This window comes from Rosa chinensis, chromosome 2 (assembly GCF_002994745.2).
Source record: "Rosa chinensis cultivar Old Blush chromosome 2, RchiOBHm-V2, whole genome shotgun sequence".
NCBI lineage: Eukaryota > Viridiplantae > Streptophyta > Magnoliopsida > Rosales > Rosaceae > Rosa > Rosa chinensis.
The window spans coordinates 7,060,692-7,080,319 of NC_037089.1; the positions used below are offsets into that span (position 1 = coordinate 7,060,692).

The window sequence follows — 19,628 nt, forward strand, 5'->3', positions numbered from 1 at the left end:
CATGTGGCGGTTGATGATGGCGCTGAACTCGCTATGGCACTTGTCCAGTTGTAAGGGGCCAACTGTGGCGGAGGTGTTACACTTCTACGAGCTAGTGTATGTGAAGCGCCAAGGTTGCCGAGGGCAGGTGAACTTGAGTCGCCGCCAGGGGGCGCCCAAGCTTGTTGAGAACATGAAGGATTCTATGTCCTATTGGCGGGGTACCTTCTATATTGCCACGGCGGGGTGGGATTACCAAGCGGGATCCAGTGAGGGGGAACCAGCGTTTAGGATTAAGTCAGAGTTTCAGCCTATCCGAGGTTGTGTCGGTCTCCGCTGACCAAAGTTGGTGATTTTTATTGTGAGTCATTGTAGTTTGTACTAACGGTTACTTCACTTTTTTTTTGTAGCGGGACTACGCTATAACCTGACTCGTGAAGAAAAGTGTCGCGTGGCACGTATCAGAAGTTATTGGCAGAATCGCAATCTTCTGGACCTTCGCCTTCTCACTGGGTGGGAGTTGTTGGTTGATCAACAATTGACTCGTGCCGTTGGTAAGGAGTTTCCGCCACAGTATGCCTTAGTTAAGTTTGCCCCAGGCTAAGTCGTTTTTTTTTTTTTTTTTTTTTTTTTTTTAATTTAGAAACTCCGCCGGGTAACAAAGCGAGCCGAGACGCCTTTGCTAAAGCTATGGATCGTGCTGAGATCGATGATTTTTTGGCGAGCATGTACTCCTCCAGGCTGGCGGCTCAGCAGACGGTTGTTGATCCGAAAACACTGGCGCTAAGTCAGTCCGAGGTTCCCGTGGTGCTACCTATGCCGCACCACTCTCATCTTGATAGCGACGGCACGCCCGTCGTTCAGGCGGGGACTGGTATGGCTAGTGGAGCTGTGCCACTGAAAGAGAGGGCGCCTGCCACCCGGCGTGGGGCACATAAGGAGAAAATGGTGCGGCCGGCGGAGACCGTCACCATTGCGGGGTTGGAGCCGCCGCTGAGGGGATCGAGGCCTGCTCCCACTGGAAGCACACGGGTCCTTCAGCGAAAGAGCCGTCAAAATGACTCTGGCGGGGAAGAGGAGGATGATCTGGAAACCATTGGGGCCCGTCAGCAGAAGAGGGCACGACAGGCTCCGTCCAAGGCTCCCGTGGACGCGGAGAGAGAGGTGCCCGCGAGCGACCTGGACTCTTTCGCCGCGTACGCAGAGTTCTTGAATGACGATGAGCGGGAGTTTCTTTACCACCTCTGCGAGCGGCTTGGGTTCGGACTCCTGGAGGGGATTGTATGCTCAACCGCCGTTGACCAATCGCCTTTCAGCACGGCCTTTGGGCATCTCTCTGTTGGACTGCACGAGATGTTCCTGGCGGCTTCGAAACAGACTCAGGTCGAGCGGGAGCTCAGGGAGAAGGTGACGAGTCTTCAGAGGGAGCTGGGGGAGGCCCAGGACAGGCTGGCGGACGTGGAGCGGCGTCTGACCAAGGCTGACTGTGATGCAACGGATACCCGTGGCAAGTTGGCCGTCGCCGTTGAGCGGGACCTGGAGCTGAATAATCATGTCTCCAAGCTGGAGCAAGATGTGTCCCTGTTGCAAGATCGGGTGGCCGCCAAGGATAAGAAGGTTGAGATCCTTCAGCGGGAGTCTGCCGCCAGACTGGCCGAGGTGAAGAGGTTGGAGGGTGAAGTCTCTTGCCTGGGAGCTGAGGGAAGTCGTGCTGCGGCCGCCGCTGTGGAGGCATTCAAGCAGTCGGCAGAATATAAGAAGGCGCTGACTGAGGCAGCGAAGGCTGGTGCCGTTGCCAATGTGGAGATGCTGAGGCAGAAGGGCGCCATTGAGTGGGCGAAGGTGTCCACGCCCGCAGTGCCGCCAGCTAAGAATGGTCCGCCGGTGAAGGGTGCGGCCCTTACTCAAGTTGACGGTGCTTGCTCGGGTAGTGGGGAAAGCGGCGCGCGTCCGGTGGATGGTTCTCAGCGGACCCCTCCTCCCACTCAGTCGGAGGTGTCCCGTGCTGGATTTCTGGCTGCCCATACCCTGGCGGATGGCACTATAGAGACTCCCAGTCCCACCGCTCGAGGGTCTGACCAAACAAGCCGCCTACATCCGCCACCACATGTCGAAGGTGAAGATGTTGATGGCAGTCGTGCCAACCTTTGAAATTAATGTTGAGCTCCCCCTTTTTTTGTAGCCGCTGAGGCGTAAAAATAATTTTTTTATGTAATGAATATTTTTGGGTGGGGAGTCCCAGCCCTACGTATATGAAGTGACATTTGGAAATTTTGTTGTCATGATATGCCTGTACCGCTAGAGTTTTGACTTGAGTTTTCTTTTGTCAATCAATGAAACATTAAAGGAATTAAGATTGGTCCAAGTGCACGATGTAGCGGACGTGGTCCGCTGACTATTGCTGGCGTTAGGGGTGGGCACGGTTCCGGCCGACTCGGTTTTGGGCCCAACCCGTTTTCGAACCGTCCATTTCGGTTGGCCCAAATCTCAAACTGCGGCCCGATTCATTTTCAAATGGGCCGATATGTTCGGTTGGGCCAAAAATGCTGTTCAGTCCAGTTCGGTTTCGGTTTTTTTTTTAATGGGCCTAATTTATATATTTTTTTATAACTTTATTTTAACCAATTGTCCAAATCCAGTCCCAGTTCCATATTTAGTTAACAGATTTAAGCCCAATTGTTGCGACATATTTAATAGTTGTAGAATTCAATTAACACCAATTCTTCAACCTAATTCATATGAACAATAACCAATCTGGGAAAACTAACAAGAACTAAAGAACTTATTACAGATCAAATAAATCAAAGTGCCATAGTTAATTAATTAAAACAAAAACAACAAAATATTAAATGCTCGATGATAGTGTTTCAATTCCCAGCTTCATTTCTCTTGGCTCCGGTAGATGAACAGGACTGCAGATACCTCTGAAAACCACCGATCCTAGTTTACAAATCAAGATACAAAAGTATGAGAACATAAAATTTCAGATCATGATCTCAATAGCCTAATAATCAAATCCTTAATCAAACACAAGCAATAGCGTAATATTCAAAGCCTAAATCGAAGACATGCAATATCGGAATCAGAACACTAAGTCCATAATTCATTCAGTCAATAGCATACAAATCAAACCCAAATTCTTAGAAAGAAAACACCATATTCATTCAATCAAAACCCAGATCTATACCCAATTTATACTAAAAAAAATAGAAACTTACCAATAGATTTGTATGAAACCTGACACTCTTATTGATGATCAATAAATCATGCACAAACAATCCAGATTGAATTCTTGTTGTCGAATACAGATTGAGTGAGGCTGTTGTGATTAGAGGGGGTTGGTGAGAGAAAGCGAGAATGAGAGGGTGAGAGAGAGAGAGTGCGGCTGCAGAGAGAGAAAAAAGTAACTGAAATGGAATAAAGAGTTAGGGTTAGAGAATGTATACTACTTGACCTGGTCAAGTTGACTACAAAAGCAAAAATGGAGATATAATAATAATAATTCGGTGGATCGGTTTCAATCCGGTCGGTGCAAATAGCAAACCCGATTTCGATCCGAAGTAAAACGGTGCGGGTCGGTTACTTCTTCCTCAATTGTTTTTTCATTTCGGTTTGGTATCCGACCCGTTTTTGCGGGTCGGATCGGCCGGTTTTCCAAGTTTGAGTCGGTTTCTGCCCAACCCTAGCTGGCGTTGCCAGTTGCTCTCAGTGCCAGACTTGGTAACAATGGTTTGAATAATTCCTCGTTTCATTGATAGCTGACTGATCAGTGTTTTACAAAAGCGGGGTAGTACCCGTTGGGTAGCTTCTCTTAGCTAAATGTTGAACAAAAATTTAGCTAAGCCAAGATGCTCTTGGGTAGTGGCATGACTATTTGTAGTAATACCGAAGGTGTTCGGTATTCCAAGGGTGGGTCGTTGTGACGCCAGCCTTGTCCATTAAGTAGAAGGTGCCGGGTGTAACGACTTCTACAATTTTGTATGGACCTTCCCAAGTTGGGCGGAGTTTTGTTGGCGGTGGAATTACTTCCTTCATTACCCAGTCCCCCAATTGGGCGGAGTTTTGTTACTGATCCTTACTGCTCTCCTTCCATGGTCATCCCTATACCTCCCTCACCTTTGTTTTTCTTTTCCTCTTTGTTTGGTTTCTTGGCGAGATCGTTTCTCTTGGTGAATGGCTGCAAACTTTCTCCTTTTCCTTCTCCGTTGGCAGCTTCCCTCCTTTTGGGACAAGGAAGAATACTTGGCTGCTAGCTCGTTCCGACTCTCTTTCACGGAGCACTTCGGCGGGAACCTCGACGACGAGAACTTAGGTTGAGCTTCTCGGTTCGACCTCCTTCTGGGAGACCTTCTGTCGATTTACGTTTATGGGAGTACATAGATGGAGATCTAGATTTGCTTACTAGAGATCTTCGGAGGCTCGATTTCGACAAATGAATCATTCTTGCAGATTTTGGTTGCTGCCTCGCTCCATTGCTGTCGGTAGAGTTGGGCGGCGGTTGGTTCTTGATTCGACTTGGTGGACATGGACTGGGCCAAAGTGTTGGGCCTCGGTTTGTTACTCTACGTTTCCTAGTTTTAGGGCTGCTTTTGTAACACCCTCGAGAGCTTGTCCTTTATGGACCTTGTACCCTTTATGGGCTGTTGCCTTTTAATGCATTGTTCCTACTTAATCAAAAAAAAAAAAAAACTCGGAGCTTCTCTGAGTCAATGCATTTATCAGAACATCCAGTATCAGTGGCTCTTTAGTACCGATATCCACCCTATCAACAAATATATCCAATAGGTGAGTAAGAACCATCTACGCTTCTGTCTCCAATTGTATAAGAGAATTAACATATAACTAACTATCAACATAAAGCCTGAAAAGGATTGTAACAGTTCCACAATTCAAGATGAGCTACATACCAAACACGTCCCAAGTTTACTTGAGTCTCAAGATCTCCAATATTGTAAAATGTAGTTGGTACGTGTCACATTTGCTCCCTGAATGGGATCATAACTTGGTCGTTTATCCAAAGGGGATTGTGACAACTGCATGAGTAACAGCTCAGTGGGTGAGTCCATAGGGATCAAACTCAAAAACTCGCATTTTATTGTCCAAGCAAGAAACTTGCTATAAAGTCATCAATGATATATGCATGGGTTACCAGCTACAATAAATTTTTACTTAAAAAGATGGATTGAAATCTTACTTGCATATTCATGGAATTGCATTGCATCCACCCAAGCTTCCAATAATGTGCCACGATCGAATAGTCTGGACACAACACATATCAACTAAATTACTTCATATCATTTTTTTTAAAGGAAATTACTTCATATCATTCACTAAGGGATGTAGTATCAAGTTAAGATGAGTTTCTTACATCCGAGATTAAGGAAGCATCTTGTTCCAATGGAATGTTGTAGAACTCGAACCATATGTATGAATTTGAGAAACCAAAGCTGGTAGAGCAGGAGCCAAGAGCCAAGAAAAAGTTTTAAAAAGAGATGCACTGGTGACCTTCATTGTTATAGCTGTGAGATTGAGCACACAAGACTAATATCTTGACAAAACAATACATGACCAATCGAAATTAGTTGGTAGAGGTTAGTTCTAGGCATGAGAACAAAGAGTTCTTGTTGAAATCATAACGTATTGCGCAAAAGGAATAGCAATAGATAAGGTGACACACACACACACTCTCTCTCCTAGAAGAGAAAGCTCATATTGATTATTTTAAAAGAAACTCGCAAAATTCTGAAGAGCCATTATGTCATTTGCTTATGTTAAAAGTCAGAGAAGGTACAAGCTAGAAAATGGACTAAAACTCAGAAGAACGAATTGCTTTCTGCTCCTACATCATCTGAACTTAATCATTGAATACCACTCTCATGGGCTACCCTGACCCCGATTTTGTAAGCAATATCTTGTTCCTTTTCTTCCTCAACCTCTCCTCCATCTGCAATCATGTCAAACCCTTTCAAACTCACACATAAAAACCCTTCAAAACTTAAAACCAAAACTGTAAAAAAGACAAACTAAAACCATCATTCCCAACCAAGAAAGCTCAATGTTGCAGGGGAAGGGCTCACCTTGGACCTAGCCTTTTGTGGGTCATCAAGACAAGCACCCATTATTTCAGCAAACTCAGGGTCTCGATCGAACTCCTTCCCTTCTCCTCTCCCCACAAACCCACTCCCACTCGAAAACCCATCTTCACCAAAGCCTCCATCTTCTCCTCCACTCTTTTCCTGGGACTTCAACTTTTGACCCCGACCCGCTTTAGCAACCAATACACTCGTCTTGGGCCTGACCATAACAGCTCCGAAATGGACCTCTGATGGCCCAAAACAGCGGCAAGCAGTGTTTCTGGCGGGAAAATAAGGATAAGGAAACGCTCGGAGTTTGCAGAAAAGGCGCGCAGCTGTGTAAGACAGCCATGGTTTTAGCTAAAAGGTTGAGTCTTTAGCCAAAAAACAGAAGAACGCTTCAGTCAAACTCTCTCTGTGATACTGGGTTTTAGTGTTCGGAGCTGAAGAGTGAAAGAGCATATGAAACCCACGACAGATCGAAGTCCTAGTCAACGCTCCAAACTTCAAAAAGAGTTCTCAATAAAGACAAAAGCAAACCCAGCCACGACCACCATAAACGCTCTGGGGAACGATGACGTCAGTGGCGGTGGCGGTCAACGGCGGCGACGGAAACGGAAGCCGATGCGCCGTGAGGTGGGCGGTGGGGAATCTCATGCCCACAGCCGATCGCTTCGTATTGGTCCACGTCATGCCCAGAATCACTTCAATTCCAACTCCATGTAAAATATTTCCCATCTCTCCCTCACTGAATTCATGCTCTGCTCTCGTTGCTTTGGTGCTGTTACTGTGGTATTGTGCAGCAGGAGATCGCATCCCGGTGACGGAGCTAGACGAGGGTGTGGTGGCGACGTATGTAAAGGACATGAAGGACAAGTAAGAGGAGGTTTTTACTCCATTCAAAAAGCTATGCAAGTCAAAGCAGGTGAATTTATCTTCTATATGAAGATGGGTTCTGTTCAAATTTACTGTAGTGTATAGTAATCATAATGATCAGTAACTTTTTGTAGGTTGAAACATTGGTATTGGAGGAGGATGAGGTTCCTGCAACTGGGATTCTAAGCTTTTTATCTCAGTCTGATATCAATTGTTTAGTTTTGGGCTCTAGCAATTCTAATTACATAACCAGGTATATAATTCTTTGATTTCTATAGTGCTGGGCATTCTTGTAGTTATCTTGATGTTCTTTTGCTAGAACAATGAACTCATATAGGGCAATGTGTTTAGGAGGGTCATGATTTTGAAGGTTTTAACTAGGGTTGTCATTCGGTCGGTTCAAATTGGTTATCGGTATTACCAACTTCAAAATCAAAGTTTTCGGTTTCAAAATTGAGCTACCAATTACCAACCAAAATTTTCGGTTTTTAATCATAACTACCAAATTCGGTATTTCAGTTTTCGATATTACCAACTTTAGAACAACTAATTCTTTGTAATTAAAATTAGAACGAACAAAACTAGGTTATTCAATTTTATAGTCGTAAACTTAGTACTCATCTCCTAATTATAGATTTCTTTTGTATATATGACATCAAGTTTGAGTCATTTTCAATAAAACTAGGTTATTTAACCATCTTTGACTAGGTTACTTAAAATACATGTTCTATTAATGTAGTATATGTAGTAATGTTCATACTATTATGAAAATTTTTATGTTTATTTCTTAATATACATGTATGTGTATTGAAAACCATAGTATATAAAGCTAATATTTAGATAATCGATAGATTCGGTATTTACCAAAACCAAACCAACTTTTTCGGTAATTTTCGATGTCGGTTTTATCGGTCTCTGTTACCAAAAAGTCGGTTTACCAAACTTAAAACATCGGTTGGTATTCGGTCGGTTTGGTAATTACCAAACCAAGTGGCAGCCCTAGTTTTAACTATATGTGTATGGTTTGACATTTTTACTGTTGTGTGAAGTGACATTCTTTTCGATGATTTGAGGCTAAGTTTATGTTCATGACTTGTCTGAAGGGACCAGATGTACCGACAGTTGTTCTGAAATGTGCTCCCGAGAGTTGTGATATTCATGTCGTTTCGAAACAAAGAGTTATTACAAAATCAGCTAGTTCCTCATCTGCTTGTGGTAGGTTACACCAAGTGATTCTTTTTTAGTTGATAGTTGATGCAGTTGTAATGTTCTTAATTTTTCTTGTCATGTTTAGAGTCTAGTACTGCTAACGGGCTGTCTACTCGAGGAGAAGATGGGGGGTTTTCCTCAGATATGAATGAAGGGATAACTGGAAGTCGTTCTTCCTACCTAGTATCCACAGTTAATGAAGGTTATGGAGCACCGTCAATGTCAGATCTTAGTTATATAACTTCTGAAGCATTTACACGTATGCAGTGTCCTGCAAATGCTAGTGTGGATCAGGAAAGGAATCATCAGAACTTGGAAGAGAACCTTCAGATTATTTCTTTCCAGCGTGGAAGTTCCTCAATTTCTTCATACATTGAGCAGGTGAATAATGCTGACCATCTGTACCAAGAGCTGGATGTTCTTTTTGTTAAAAACCATATACATGCTCACAACATATGCACACAATCATAAAAGGGATTAAGGCTTACCTTCAGCAATCACTGGCATGGATTCCATCTTATGCTACAAACACGAACACTGAATATGGCCTTCTGTTACTTACCAACTTGCTTCTCAATGGACAGAACAATATGCAAAACGTCGGTAGTAATCAGGGACCAATTCATCTGTATATATAGGAGACTTAACCCTCAAGAAGCTTCCCATTAAAGCTATCCATATCGGTTTAGGTTTCCTAGTTAGATTCTTAATGTAACACTTCATTGTAGTCTTTCTTGCAGACTAAGAATAGGATTACTTACCTTAATGAATAGATACACTGCTTCATTAAGTTACAAGTATTGATTTACTGTTTGTATCCATGTTAAACTAGGATTGATATTAAGCTAATCATCAATTACTTTATGATGATATGTGTTATGTCCATATTTGATCTTACAATCTCCCCCTTGGACTCACACATATCATGCTCGATGATTTGCACCAAAGAACATCAAAACCTACTTAACTTACTGAAGTGCGCGCCAGATAACAAACTCAAATCGAAAATCCATTCCAACATGGTCAGATCACAGTTACTTATGCAGAGCAAGAAACAATATACATTTTAACAAAAATGCAGAGTTTCAAAACCACAAACATAAGCTCCTGCAATCCACATATGTCAAACCAGAAGTGATACAATATATGTTAATGTGTATCAACAAGTAAACATATATTAGGTCCTACTTTATGTTTCTAAAACCAGAAACTAAAGCAAATTTACTGAACACTGATGGCTTAAAATTATTGCTTGAACCTTAGCATCATGCTATACATGATTTAAGCCATCTGATAGCAAGTATGATATTCAAAACAAGATGATAATTTCCAAAACAAAACAATAAAGCTGCAGCAAAATCATAACTGGAAATACCTCGAAATTTTATTGATAATAACAAACTGCCATTACAAATAAGTTGTGATAAACAAAAGTCAAAAATATCACAACTGAAAATACAAGAACTCAAGAACCTTAAAATTTTAAATTGCTCCAACTGCTCTAACTCTCTACTGAACCTAAGCATCTAGATTAGCTAAAACTCCAATGCTTGTTGTATGCTTCTGGAATGCTGCTACTGACAAGGCCTTGGTGAAAGGATCTGCTAGCTGTGAATTTGTGTCAATACTCAAAACAGCTATTTCACCATGCTTTACTCTTTCTCTAACACTGTAATACTTTAGATCAATATGCTTGGAATTATTTGACCTTTTACTGTTCTTGCTAAAGAAAACTGCAGCCTCATTGTCACAATAAATCACAAGTGTGTCTGCCACAATGTGACTCAATACTTTGGTCTGCATGAGAAAATTCCTAATCCAAAGTCCTTCACACACAGTTTCATATACTGCAATAAATTCAGCTTGCATAGTAGAAGTTGAAACAAGTGTTTGTTTCATGGTTTTCCAAGCAATAGCACCTCCTGCAAGCATGAACACATATCCACAAGTCGACTTCTTGAAGTCTGGATAATTCCCTGCAAAATCCGAGTCTGAGAATCCAATGAGTTTCAGATCCTCCACTTGCCTATAAACTAGCATGTGACTTTTAGTTCTCTGCAGGTATCTCAACACTTTCTTCCCAGCTACCCAATGTTCATGGCCTGGATTAGATTGGAACCTTGATAAAATCCCTACTGCAAAAGACAAGTCTGGCCTAGTGCAGACTTGTGCATACATGAGACTTCCTACAAGTCTGGCATAAGGCTTTGACTCCATATTTTCCTTTTCAACATCACTATTGGGACTTTGCTTCTTAGTTAGCTTATCTCCTTTGGACATGGGAACTTCTCCAGCTGCACACTTCTCCATACCAAATCTCTTTAAAACTTTGGTAATATAATTCTGTTGAGACAAACCAAGTAGTCTCTGTGCCCTATCTCTTTTAATCTCAATACCTAGAACATAGGATGCTTCTCCTAAGTCTTTCATGTCAAAATTCCTTGACAGAAAACTCTTGGTATCTTTAAGCAATTTAATGTTACTGCTAGCCAAAAGTATATCATCCACATAGAGTACCAGAAAAATAAAATTGTTCCCAACAGTCTTCAAATAAACACACTCATCAACAAGATTTTCTGTAAATTCAAAAGTAGAAATCACATAATCAAATTTCTTGTACCACTGTCTAGAAGCTTGTTTTAGGCCATAAATTGATTTTCTTAACTTACACACTAAGTTTTCACTTCCAGCTTGTACAAACCCTTCTGGCTGCCTCATATAAATCACTTCATCTAGTTCACCATTCAAGAAAGCTGTTTTAACATCCATCTGGTGCAGCTCCATATCAAAATGAGCCACCAAAGCCATGATTATCCTAAACGAGTCTTTTGTAGAAACTGGAGAAAAAGTCTCAGTAAAATCAATGCCCTCCTTCTGTGTAAAACCTTTGGAAACTAATCTTGCTTTATGTCTCTCTACGTTGCCATTTGCATCTCTTTTGGTTTTGAAAAAAAAACATTTACAACCTATAGGCTTCTGGTTGGGGTCAGGTTCAACTAATTCCCAAACTGCATTTTGACTCATGGAATTAATTTCTGCTTCCATTGCTTGCTGCCATTGATGAGATTCACTACTTTCAATGGCCTGATTAAATGTAGTTGGATCATTGTCCTCTGCACAGTCCATTTCAATTTCTGCTTCTTGCAGATAAACAATGTAGTCACTCTCTTCCCCCCATAAGTTGGTTTTCTTGCTCTCTGTGATCTTCTAGGCTGAGCCACTGGAGGATGGTGAGGTTCAGTTACTTGACCAGTTACGTGGTCAGTTACTTGACCAGGGACAGTTACTTGGTCAGTTACATGGTCAGTGACATGGGCAGTGACTTGACCAAGCACAGTTACTTGGTCAGTGACATGAGCAATGACTTGACCAGGCACAGTTACTTGGTCAGTTACATGGTCAGTGACATGGTCAGTGACTTGGTCAGTGACATGGTCAGTGACTTGGTCAGTGACATGGTCAGTGACTTGGTCAGTGACATGGTCAGTTACTTGGCCAGTTACTCGACCAGGTATAGTTACTTGGTCAGTGACATGGTCAGTTACGTGACCAGTGACATGATCAGTTACATCTTGTTCTAAAGGCAATGCTACACTTATATTCTCATCTGACACAATTTCCTCAAAATCTGAGGTTAAATCCTCAAGGTTTGTATTGTGAACTTTTTCACTTAGAAACTTTACTTGATGTGTTTCAAAAATTCTAGGTGAATGATGAGCAGAATATAATTTATAGTCATCAATGAATGTGATAAAATACACATTCCCACAGATAGTTTGATGCCTAAATGGTCCACATATATCAGTGTGTATGAGTTCTAATAAATTTTGGCTTCTATATGCAGTCTTCTTTCTAGTATTAGTTATTTTTCCCTTAAAGCATTCAACACAATCTGTTAGATCAGAAAAATCAAGTTCATTTAGGATGTTGTTTTTCACCAAAATTTTCAATCTCTCTTTTGAAACATGGCCGAGTCTTCTATGCCATAAAAATGCAGACTTTTCATTTAGTTTGGTTCTTTTAACACCTGTTAAAGTGTTAGTACTGTTTGTGTTATTTTCAACAAGTAAAATTTCTTGTTGAGCCATTGAACAATTTAACTGTAAATAATCATTCATAATAACACCAGAACCAATTTGAACAGAATTTTTAGAAATAAGAATTCCATTACTATCCATAACAAGTCTACAACCAGATTTTACTAAAAGAGAAACCGAAACCAAATTCCTTCTCATGGAAGGTACATAAAAAACATTGTCCAAAACTAACAATTTTCCTAATCCTAAATCGAGCTTTAAGGTTCCAATAGCCTTGACTGCCACTCTCATGCCATTGCCTACACACAGGTTCACTTCATCACTTTTTGGGATTCTCCTCCTTATGAATCCCTGCAAAGAATTAGTAATATGAATAGGTGAGCCTGAATCTATCCACCAAGACTGTGGTTCAACATTTATAAGATTAATTTCTAAAGAAAAAACTGTATTAGAAAAAATCTTACCCTTTTTGGCTAACCAATTTTTATAGCCAGTGCAGTCCTTTTTCATGTGTCCTACTCTTTTGCAAAAGTAGCACTTGAACCTAAATGGCCTATTTTCCTTGGCCACTACAGCTGTTGAACTCTTAGTTATGGCTTTAATAGGCTTGAGCTTATTTTGGGGCTTTTTCCTTTTAGGCTTCTCAATGAGGTTGATGGTTGTAGCAGGTTCCTTTTCTTCCTTGATCCTAGATTCTTCATCCACACAGATGGATATAAGTTCATCTAGAGTCCAGTTTCCCTTTTGAGAGTTGTAACTGGTCCTAAGATGACTAAAACTGTTAGGCAAGGAATGTAGTGCATAATGCACTACCTGCTCATCCCTAACCCCCATCAAGAGCTCCCTGAGTTTGCCATTTATATTGATCATCTTCATAATATGTTCTCTAACTCCCCCTGAACCCATGTACTTCAAATCATGAAACTCCTTGGTTAGTCTAGCTGCTTCTGCCTTTTCACTTTCTTTAAACTTAGCACCTATGAGTTCTAGAAAATCTGATGCTAGCTCAGGCTCTTCTATACTTCCTCTGACAGTCTTGGACATAGAGGTACGAATGAGGTTCTTAGCCATTCTATTGGATCTATGCCACTTCTTGTAAAGGTCTGTTTCTTTCTTGGTGCTCTTTTCATTCAACTCTATAGGCTTATCCTTAGTAAAGCAATAGTCTATGTTCTCATGCATTCCCATATAGTTCTCTACAGAATCTAGCCAAGCTCTATAGTTGGTTCCAGTTAGCATCAAGACACTGTTCAAGTTCATGTAAGAGTTACCTAAGGAGCAAAACAAAAATTCGTGTGAGTTCTCAATTTGTAAAGAAAATAACTTTAAGTTTTCTGTGTTTTATTTAGCTTTAAGCAACCAAAACAAGAACATACAGAAAACCTAAACAATCCATACTTGCATTCATATCAGTCCATAACCAAAAATAATGTTAAGCAACACTTTTGAGCAGAAGCATAACATCCTGGAGTTCTTTATCAATATACCATGTTCAATGAAAACAAGTTATCCAAAGAAATTTATCCACATCTTTAGACAGAAGAAAAATTTCTAAGTATCCGTATTTATTTTCATCAAGCACGCATATTGCTGTTTTGTATTCTAAAACCATACTTGACCACTTCTTTGGAAGATAAAACTGAAGCATAGTTTTAAAACACAAAACACAATTTCAGTTTTGTTATTCGATCAGTTACTTGATTAGTTACCTGACCAGTTACTTGGTCAGTGACCTGGCCAGTTACATGGTCAGTGACCTGGCCAGTTACATGGTCAGTGACCTGGCCAGTTACATGGTCAGTGACCTGGCCAGTTACATGGTCAGTGACCTGACCAGTTACATGGTCAGTGACCTGACCAGTTACTTGGTCAGTGACCCGACCAGTTACTTGGTCAGTGACCCGACCAGTTACTTGGTCAGTGACCCGACCAGTTACATGGTCAGTGACCTGACTAGTTGGTCAGTTACCTGATCATTGTTTTCTGCCAACATCAATGAAGAATGCTTTGTGCATCATAATCACTTATGCCAACAGAAAACCACAAAACCCATGAGCTTTTAACTTTATATTCTACCTAGATTCATCCTTGTAAGAAAATTAAGCTCTCATATCTGTCAATTTTAATAATGTGTAAAAAATTCTGGGAGATTTTTGTTCTTCATGCAATTTTTACACAATCACAGATACAATACCATATCATCAATCAATTCAACATGCATATTCAAGCACAATCAAAATTGTTTCGATTCCAAGAAACCACAGAACAATCAAGAAATTGTAAATTTCATCCGGTCACCATCTACTCTAACCTAACGCACGCCGGGAATGCTACTACTGTTCTTGAGCACAATCAAAAACTCAATTATCATGCTATGAATCGAAATCAATTTCACAGAAAAACTTGTATTTGCTTTTTCCCCAATTTGCTGCTAAAAATCACAGCGGAAGCGTGAATTTGATAATTAACCAGATGCAGCAATCGACTTAAGTAACTTACTTTGATCAGTTACATGGTCAGTGACTTGGTCAGTTACTTGACCCGTAAAGCAAAAACCTTTTTTTTTTCTTTTTTTTTTATGTTTGTTTTGCAAAACCCTAAAACGATTTTGATATATGTGAGCCTATGCTCTGATACCAATTGTTAAAAACCATATACATGCTCACAACATATGCACACAATCATAAAAGGGATTAAGGCTTACCTTCAGCAATCACTGGCATGGATTCCATCTTATGCTACAAACACGAACACTGAATATGGCCTTCTGTTACTTACCAACTTGCTTCTCAATTGACAGAACAATATGCAAAACGTCGGTAGTAATCAGGGACCAATTCATCTGTATATATAGGAGACTTAACCCTCAAGAAGCTTCCCATTAAAGCTATCCATATCGGTTTAGGTTTCCTAGTTAGATTCTTAATGTAACACTTCATTGTAGTCTTTCTTGCAGACTAAGAATAGGATTACTTACCTTAATGAAAGATACACTGCTTCATTAAGTTACAAGTATTGATTTACTGTTTGTATCCATGTTAAACTAGGATTGATATTAAGCTAATCATCAATTACTTTATGATGATATGTGTTATGTCCATATTTGATCTTACACTTTTAGTATTTAGCAGATACATCTATCATCCTGAGGTGGTGGTTTGATGATTTATAATATGAAACTATAAATTCTGCAGTCATATGTGCAGATTGAAGTGGAAAAGTTGAGTGCAGAATTGCAAAATACTCTTGGCATGTACAAACGAGCTTGTGAAGAGCTGGTACATGCCCAAAGCAAGGTGAGAGATCAACTATTATTAGATATTTCCAACATGATCAGCACCTGTCACCAAAAAAATAACAATGAACACTGCACAACAGCACTAGTAATGGGGTTGTACTACATTCCTGTTAAATTTGAAAAAGATAAGTTTAACCTCTTCTTCTTTTTTAACATGCCTACAATATATGGAAACCAATATGATCTGGGGCAGACCAAGCACAGTGGAAAATCACAGATCAAGCACAGTGGAGACTATTTTTATTGATTTATATCAGTGTTGATGGTCAACTTTGCAGGTCCAACTACTTTCTTCCGAATTCCTTGAAGAAGCAAGAAGAGTGAATGCTGCTCTTGAGAGTGAGGAAACTTTGAGAAAAATTGCTGCTGAAGAGGCAGCAAAGCATTTGAAGGCCAGGAAAGAGATTGAGGAGGCAAAAGTTCTGCTTGCTAAAGAGGCTTATGAGAGGCAAGTTGCTGAATTAAATGCCCTGAAAAAGTCGACAGGGAAAAAGGAATTTGTTGATGCACTCTTCTCATGTGACAATAGGTACAGGAGATACTGTAGGAAGGGAATAGAGATAGCAACAAACTTCTTCTTAGAGACTAATGTGATTGGTGAAGGAGGATATGGGAAAGTTTACAAGTGCAGTCTTGATCAAACCCCGGTAGTTGTTAAGGTTCTTGGACCTGATGCAGTTGAGAAGGAGGAGTTTCTGAAAGAGGTAGATATTAGGGTTAATTACAGTTTATCCTCCCTGAGGTTTGGGGGTGTCATCATTTCACCCCTTTTACTTTTAATTTTGACTTTTTACCCCCATAAACTTTCTAATTTCAATCAGCCGTGTCCAATTTCTCTTATTCCATCCAAATTAGACGTTAAGTCTGACCCTTGAGGGCTAAAATGGTCATTTCAACATAAAAAACTAATAAAAAATAAAATAAAATAAAAAAATTCTTTCTGTTTTTTTTTTTTTTTTAAAGAGTATTTTTTTTTTTTTGGTCTTCAACCTATACACCACAAGTTATAATAGGTTTATAAAAACAAAACAAAAATACTCTAGGTGGTTGAAAGCCGTTAGCTGGTCTATGATATTTGTAATATATCTCCGATAAAGTGAAGAATTTGGAATATATCCCTAATAAAGTGAAGAAATATCTGTAAAAAAAATTTTTACACTTTATCTGTAAATAAATATCTGTAAAAAATGATTTTACACAGATATTTCTTCACTTTATTGGGGATGTACAAATATTTCTTCACTTTATTGGGGATATATCCTAAAATTCTTCAATTTATTGGAAATACATCACAAATATGTAGACCAAAAATGATTTTACACAGATATTTCTTCACTTTATTAGGGATATACAGATATTTATTTACAGATAAAGTGTAAAATTATTTTTTACAAATATTTTTTCACTTTATTGGAGATATATCCTAAAATTCTTCACTTTATCGGAGATTGTTAGTGTCGAAAAATTCCGTTGAGGAGTTTGACTCACCAATTAATGCGGACTGGAGCGGGAGCTGACCGGGAACAATCGAGTAGCTTCCCTCGTTGACCTGGAATTTGACCGTCGGCTCGAGGAGAAGGGGGGGTACCTGCAGAAAACTCTCTGATACCTAAGTCAGTACGTTTCTTAATTGTGGAGTAGAGATAATTGGAATTCGATGGATTACCTAGACGTCGAGCCTTCTTTATATAGGCGATGACTTACTTCGGGAACAAGCCGCCATTATTTCTGCTTTGATGGCTGCATTTATTTACACACTTATAATGATAATTATTGCTGCACTAATAGCAGTTAATCATTGCGTACTTACGACCGTCATTCATTGCGTATTTATCATAGTCATTCATTGCGAACTTATAATCATAATCATTGTGCGTAGTTATTGTCGTAATAATCGCCGCATTCATGACTGAAATTTAACGTCATACTAACTACGGAGTTAATCGCCTTAATTGCTGGCCCAGCAAAATTTGACCATTCCCATAATGTGAAAGAACGCTAGTCTATGTTACCCAAACTTTTGTCATTTCGGGCTTATATTCCATCACTCCCAGTCCTTAGTGACAGAAATAGAATCCCGTCAGGGGCAGCTCCCGCCATCACTTTTTAAGGATAAGTGTTTCCCACAGACGACGCCAATTGTTGGTGTCGAAAAACTTATCCTTAAAAAGTGATGGCAGGAGCTGCCCCTGACAGGATTCTATTTCTGTCACTAAGGACTGGGAGTGATGGAATACAAGCCCAAAGTGACAAAAATAGAATCCCGTCAGGGGCAGCTCCCGCTGTCACTTTTCAGGATAAGTTTACCTCCAACAGAGATATATCACAAATATCGTAGACCAGCGAGCGGCTTTTAACCACCTAGAGTATTTTTTTTGTTTTTATAAACCTATTATAATTTGTGGTGTATAGGTTGAAGACCCAAAAAAAAAAATTACTCTTTAAAAAAAAAAAATTTATTTATTTTTATTTTTTATGTTGAAATGATCATTTTAGCCCTCAAGGGTCAGACTTAACGTCCAATTTAGACGGAATAGAAGAAATTGGACACGGCTGATTGAAATTAGAAAGTTTAGGAGGTAAAAAGTCAAAACTAAAAGTAGAGGAAGTGAAATGATGACACCTCCAAATCTCAGGAGAGTAAACTGTAATTAACCCTATATATTATTTAAACTAAATTAGGAATACTGAAACCATTTTATTGCACTGGTTTACTGCTTTACTATTATGGCCCTGTTTTTTGTTGCCCGTTAATTTGTTCTTGATATTTGATTTATCTGCAGAAATTGTTATGAAAATTCATTTTAGTTCTCAAAGTCTTTAATTCCTTTACTAATAATGCTAGTCCATTAGTAATGTTGGAAATTATTATGGCATTTAATATAAACAGTGAATAGTTGATGCCAAGTATATGCTGAGATGAATCAAGTTGCTGTTTTCGACATGTAAACGGTCTCTTATGTTCTCTGCCAATTTCTGCAGGTTGAAATTCTTAGTCAGCTACATCATCCTAACATAGTTTTGCTTCTTGGAGCCTGTCCAGAGATCGGTTGCCTGGTCTATGAATACCTGGAAAATGGGAACTTGGAAACGGGATAATTTTTGAAACAGCGTGTGGGCTTGCATTCTTACACAACTCAAAGACAGACCCTATTGTGCATCGAGATCTAAAACCAGGTAATGTCTTACTGGACAGAAACTACTCGAGCAAAATTGGGGACGTTGGGCTGGCTAAACTCATTACAGACATCGTGCCTGACAACATAACGGAGTACAGAGAATCAATTATTGCTGGTACACTCTTTTACATGGATCCAGAGTATCAGAGAACTGGCACAATTAGACCCAAATCGGATTTATACTCATTTGGGGTCATTATCCTCCAAGTATTGACAGCACGGCATCCAAATAGGCTTATATACATTGTGGAAAATGCACTTGCAAATGGTTCTTTTGCCGACTTTTTAGATGAGTCAGTCACAGATTGGCCACTAGAAGAAACAGAGGAGTTGGCTCAACTTGCATTAAGGTGTTCAAAGCTTAGATGCAGGGATAGATCGGACCTTGAAACTGAAGTTCTGCCAGTTCTCAAAAGACTCCTTGATATTGCAGATCCTAGTTCTAAGATTGAGAGAAACCATATTGATGCACCAAGCCACTACTATTGTCCAATACTTCAGGTAAAGTATTGTGAGTAGTAAAACAAAAATACCGAAGGATTCTAGATTTTCGTTCTCTTTGAATTTTAGCATGCATATCATTTCTTGCTTGTCTTGATGCATCTTGTGGTTAATGCAGGAAATCATGGACGACCCACACATTTCTGCCGATGGCTTTACTTATGAGTACAGAGCAATCAAAGCATGGCTTGACAAACACAATGTATCCCCATTGACAAGGCTTAGACTTCAGCATTCAGAGTTAACTCCTAACCATACATTGCGTTCAGCTATACAAGAATGGAGGTCAAGCGTGACATACTCTACTGCCTTAGTGGATAGACGAGTTGATTGCACCAGTTCTTGCAAGCTCTCCAAAGCAGAAACTACATATCAGGAGTATAGTTGTCTTATATTTTTAACTTGGATGCTCAGATGAAAATGAGCATTCAAAGTTTGTATTCATCACAGATTAAAAGAAGTATATATTAGAATC

The 19,628-nt window shown here is 39.9% G+C and overlaps 2 protein-coding genes and 1 pseudogene across 2 annotated transcripts; 2 read left to right on the forward strand and 1 right to left on the reverse strand.

The window, feature by feature from the left end:
• Positions 1 to 2,846: 2,846 nt before the first annotated feature.
• LOC112186364 lies at positions 2,847 to 6,539 on the reverse strand (annotated as a pseudogene).
• Positions 6,506 to 7,289, forward strand: LOC112186362. Its single transcript, XM_040514056.1, has 3 exons — positions 6,506 to 6,775; positions 6,860 to 6,978; positions 7,064 to 7,289. The coding sequence occupies exons 1-3, from the start codon at positions 6,516 to 6,518 to the stop codon at positions 7,066 to 7,068; spliced, it is 384 nt and encodes a 127-aa protein (XP_040369990.1). The 5' UTR covers positions 6,506 to 6,515; the 3' UTR covers positions 7,069 to 7,289.
• Positions 7,290 to 8,399: 1,110 nt separating this feature from the next.
• LOC112183564 (U-box domain-containing protein 34-like) lies at positions 8,400 to 19,612 on the forward strand. Its single transcript, XM_040513211.1, has 6 exons — positions 8,400 to 8,519; positions 15,370 to 15,471; positions 15,752 to 16,177; positions 18,456 to 18,522; positions 18,585 to 19,153; positions 19,272 to 19,612. The coding sequence occupies exons 1-6, from the start codon at positions 8,400 to 8,402 to the stop codon at positions 19,569 to 19,571; spliced, it is 1,584 nt and encodes a 527-aa protein (XP_040369145.1). The 3' UTR covers positions 19,572 to 19,612.
• Positions 19,613 to 19,628: the final 16 nt, after the last annotated feature.

Bases quoted from the DNA above. Each gene is read 5' to 3' on its own strand.
- LOC112186362 (XM_040514056.1), top strand. From the start codon at position 6,516: ATGAAACCCACGACAGATCGAAGTCCTAGTCAACGCTCCAAACTTCAA. The intron at 6,776-6,859 runs GTAAAATATTTC...ATTGTGCAGCAG, and splicing joins CACTTCAATTCCAACTCCAT to GAGATCGCATCCCGGTGACG.
- LOC112183564 (XM_040513211.1), top strand. From the start codon at position 8,400: ATGCAGTGTCCTGCAAATGCTAGTGTGGATCAGGAAAGGAATCATCAG. The intron at 8,520-15,369 runs GTGAATAATGCT...TAAATTCTGCAG, and splicing joins TTTCTTCATACATTGAGCAG to TCATATGTGCAGATTGAAGT. The intron at 18,523-18,584 runs GTTGCCTGGTCT...TTTTTGAAACAG, and splicing joins TGGAGCCTGTCCAGAGATCG to CGTGTGGGCTTGCATTCTTA.